This window comes from Drosophila subobscura, chromosome U (genome assembly GCF_008121235.1).
Source record: "Drosophila subobscura isolate 14011-0131.10 chromosome U, UCBerk_Dsub_1.0, whole genome shotgun sequence".
Classification (NCBI taxonomy): Eukaryota; Metazoa; Arthropoda; class Insecta; order Diptera; family Drosophilidae; genus Drosophila; species Drosophila subobscura.
The window spans coordinates 20,550,308-20,554,554 of NC_048534.1; the positions used below are offsets into that span (position 1 = coordinate 20,550,308).

The 4,247-nt window shown below is 45.8% G+C and overlaps 1 protein-coding gene across 1 annotated transcript; it reads right to left on the minus strand.

Annotated features, from left to right (window-relative positions):
• Positions 1-2,906: 2,906 nt before the first annotated feature.
• On the minus strand, positions 2,907-3,311 carry LOC117900934 (hemolymph trypsin inhibitor B-like). Its single transcript, XM_034811500.1, has 2 exons — positions 3,184-3,311; positions 2,907-3,131 (listed from the first exon to the last, which is right to left on the minus strand). Exons 1-2 carry the CDS (start codon positions 3,248-3,250, stop codon positions 2,950-2,952), a joined length of 249 nt encoding a protein of 82 aa, XP_034667391.1. The 5' UTR covers positions 3,251-3,311; the 3' UTR covers positions 2,907-2,949.
• Between the last annotated feature and the right edge of the window lie 936 nt (positions 3,312-4,247).

The window sequence follows — 4,247 nt, forward strand, 5'->3', positions numbered from 1 at the left end:
ATGAATCTGAATGCAACGCAATGCGCCGAAAATTGGAAAACATGGAAGCTGAATGGACAACAACTAGTGGAAACGAGAGTAGGGATTGGGCACGAACACGGGCAGAGTACAAGAGAGAGAGAGCAGCGGCGGCGGCTCATCGTTCAACGTCAGCGCCGGATGCGTTTTGTGGCCACGGCCTTTGTGGGTGCAGCCGATGGGCTGGGTAGCAGCTAGACCCAACAGCTAGAGCGGGATTCTGGTCGGAGGCCAGTCTGTATTTTTAAGTCCACCACTAAATACAAACGAAAGCACTCAAGCACAAGTTGGCCACGATTTCGCATTTCAGGCCTACTCCACACGATGAGCCCGTCACGCATTCCCTCCCCTTTCGTACGGCCGTTGGTAGTCCGCGATGCAGTACGGACTCCTGGACTCGTCATAGCACAAATGGAATTTGGGATTTTGATTGCGAATCGAAATAGATTTTGTGGTATTTGGGCAAGCAGTGCGAAACAAGCGACTAACAACCTGAGTCTGTCTGTGCTTCTCTGTGTGTGTGTGTGTGTGTTTGCACAATGTGCATGTGTGTGTTGTGTGTGTTCATTTTGTTACTTTGGCATCGCACGGACAACACTGCGTGCACGCGCTTTATTCCATCCCGTTGATTGATTGAGTTTGTGGAGGCTTTTTACACGCTTTACGCTCGCTGCCTTCGTTTTTGAGAGCCCTTCGATTATTCGATTCGATTTTGCATTTTTTCTGCGATGGGGAACGGGACTCGGTGCTGGTTTTTGTGTGCCGTTCTCCATCCTCCATTTTAATTCCGCTACCAAGTTGATTCTGTTAACCGGGAAAGCCGATTTTGCAACACCTGACAATTTGCGGCTAGCAACAAAATGTACTCGTAATAGAGAGTTTGCGTGTTCTTTTTATTTTGAAAAAATCTAAATTATTTGCACAATTTGAAGATAAAGAATTTTAGAATGTCTTGATGTTGCATCGTTGATGTTAACTAATCGTAGATACCTTCACATAGAAATGGCATTCTGAGCAGATCAGTGTGGGCCATAGATACATGCGTAGATGCATATGTATGTATACATACATTGTTGCTGGCAGTGCACTGCAGTGCAGGCAGCTTTGATCTTTGCACTTTTTATTGAGCAGCATAATTTGATTGCCTTTATTTATTCAGCATTGCTCGCATTAAGTTGAACTAAACTAAAATAAATTACTAGTATAGGTGCATTTGTATGCAAAATACGATAAAGTGCATAGTTTTGCCACGTCTTTGCTGCGACGCCGTTCGTCGTCTGGCCTCCCTCCCACACATCATTTTACCTGGATTGATCTGCTCTTCGCTCTTGTCTGAATTCGCTCTAATCTGAATTCGCTGTTATCTGATTTCGCTCTCCATCGTTCATGCTTTGCTCGTTTGGCACAACCCAGTGCACATATTTTGTGCATTAAAAAATAAAGCAAAAACATTTCTAAGTATATATGTAATTGTGAATCGAGTGCTACGTGGATTAACAGTGCGTATCATTCATATAATGCGTGTGTGTGTGAATATTTTGTGTTACTTTTGCCAAAAGAATTCGCTGAATAATGTCCAACCCTCGTTCAGTCGCCGTGCTGGGCTGGCGACGCGACGCTGCTGTGCCATTGTCCGGCAGCTAATTTATCGGGATAATTGCCAAATGACCAAATGGGGAGTTTTATTACAGTTGCCAGAGTGGTGGGAGGAGCAGAAACAGAGGCAGAAGCAGCAGCAGCAGCAGCGGCACGACTGATGAGCAAAGCACAAAAATGTTGCCAGACAACGGAACGGAGCAACCCCAACCAGCCCGCAGAAGCGGACTCATGTGGCACGTCTAGCCCTAGCTCTGTGTTTCTATCTCTGTATCTGTTCAAGTATTTGTATCTGAATCTGCAGGCTTACCCTGCTCAACCTTCGGCTGTTGCTTCTCCCCTTTCTGTGTGTATTTTTAATTGTAATTCATAAATTACATTATTTACCGACTCAGTGTTTGGGCACGTACATGAGAGGTGGGTTAGTTAATGATGCCTGCCATTTGGGGATACACACACCCACACACACATGAGCTAAGAAATCGATAGCCCAAGCCCGAGGCCCAACCACAGAAATGCTCTTCTCATAAATGTCAACTTTTGGGCTGTAAACTGTAAACGAAATTGAAATTGAATTGAATCTGGCACTTAGCACCGCGTGCCGTGCCAGCGCCGGTCGGATTCAATTTTGCACTGATTCAATTTGGATACTTTTACTTATTCTTTATGCAAAATTATTGCCGCAACGCATTGACTTGGATCAGGGTCGGATCTTCGTGGGGCTGTTCAACGAGTTGGAAAACGCCCAGGGACTTCAGAGAGATGGAGAGTGAGGCCTCTGCGTGTATGTAAATTCGCCAAACAAATCACTCGAGCTCGGGAAATACCCTTAGGGGAATCCTTTAGCTATCCTTTAGCGATTTTTCAAATAAACATGCAACACATTTTTTAGAATCTACACCGTTCCACCCCCTCCCATCCCACGCTTTTTCCTCCTTTTTTTTCCTGCGTGGGGTATCAGATTTCCGCCAACTCGTTCGCTCGCTCTCCCCCTGCTGACATGCCGAAGATGATGATGACAATGCCAGAGTGCGCCGCCTCGAGGACACTTGGCTGACATGTGGGTATAGCGTATGCCCCATAACGGTAGCCAGGCTAATGGCCTGCCGCGGGCCAAACGCTCATGACTTTGACGGATTTTCCTTGGCAAATTCTGTTTAGGTTTGCCTGATTAGCTTTTGGTGGTGGATGGGGGAATCCGATGGCAATCTGATTTGTCATCTCATTCGACAACAACGGAAATTCACTTAAGGTAGATTTCAGAACACTCAATGATGACTCTCATCTCGAGCTGCCTTTCGATTAGTGGCCGAACAAGCTATCAATTTATTTGTTCTACCAAATCGTCTTCATGCAGGTCTTGGTGCACGCTTCAACGGTCTCAAAACGATTTTGATTGCCTTCGCAGCCGCCATAGAGGAACGAGATGCACTCGTTTTTGGATTTCTCATAGGTAAACGAGGACAATGCCATCCGACAAATCCCAACGACACCAGGCGGCTGATCGCACGCGTTCTCTGTGTGGAATTGGAGTTTTATTTTGTTGTCAACTGCACATCGGATGCTCACCTGGCAGACTCATGGTGCTGACAGAGCACGCGCCACACAGTATCCAGAAGAGCAGAAACGGCTTCATGGTGGCTCAGTCTCGAATGTGGAACTAAACATTTGCCTGCTTTGGCGTCTACTTTTCTATTGGCATGTGGTGGAACACATCAAGTTTGTGCAATTAGCTACGGAGTTCATATCCAAGTCTGTGGTCCAGCAAAGCTGGCCAGTCACAGCTCAAAAAATGCATGTGGCAGCTGCATAAGAAATGCATTTTTTAATATAGTTTGAAGTAATTTAATGCACTTAAATATAAACGAATTTTGTTAGATTTCTGCTATTATTTTCTACTAAAAATGTCACGCATTTTAAGAGAATAAAAGTTATCCAATGCACGTGTTCGTTTCGCATTAAATTTGTCATGGCATAATGATCCATGGTGGAAAGAGATTGTGGCTCCATTCTGGTGCTGGTTGCACCAACATTTCTTTCGGTGTGGAGCCTCGGCACTACCCATGACTTAATTAGCGAATGCCCGCGTCTCGGTCGCTCTCTCTCGCTCTCTCTCTCGCTGAATGGCGGCGACAACGGCACAAAAGGATCTGCAATCAATATCCAAGTGCAAGGTGGAAGTGCAGGGCGTGGGGCAACGCCCTGGAATGCACGTCATTATGACAATGGTGAACCAACTCCCCCGCACTCACTCCCTTTGGTACCCACAAGCTGGGATTTCTCTACTTCTGCTGGGATTTTGCTGCAGCAAAAAAAAGGGAATGTCGCGTTGCAACAAAGTTGAGTTAAAATCTGCTGCTCCTTCCTTCCATCTGCTTGATAGTTTCCAGCAGCTTTTCTCTCGCTTCTTTTGCTTGTTTTTAGTTCACAATTTTTATTTTATTTCATAGCCGTATATATGTACATATACAGATCCGATGTGGTGGTGTCTGTCTGTCTGTGTATATTATATTATTGCAACGCGAACCAATAACCATCGAGCGGGCAGCTGGAGACGCTGACGCTACAGAATGCCATTGGCTCTGGCTGCCCATCCTCGTGCCGGGGACACACAATGGCTGGCTGACCCGTAG

What these genes read in the sequence shown, in the direction of transcription:
- LOC117900934 (XM_034811500.1), bottom strand. Translation starts at nt 3,250, where the DNA reads ATGAAGCCGTTTCTGCTCTTCTGGATACTGTGTGGCGCGTGCTCTGTC. An exon ending in CAGCACCATGAGTCTGCCAG is followed by an intron (nt 3,132 to 3,183) that starts GTGAGCATCCGA and finishes AATTCCACACAG; the next exon opens with AGAACGCGTGCGATCAGCCG.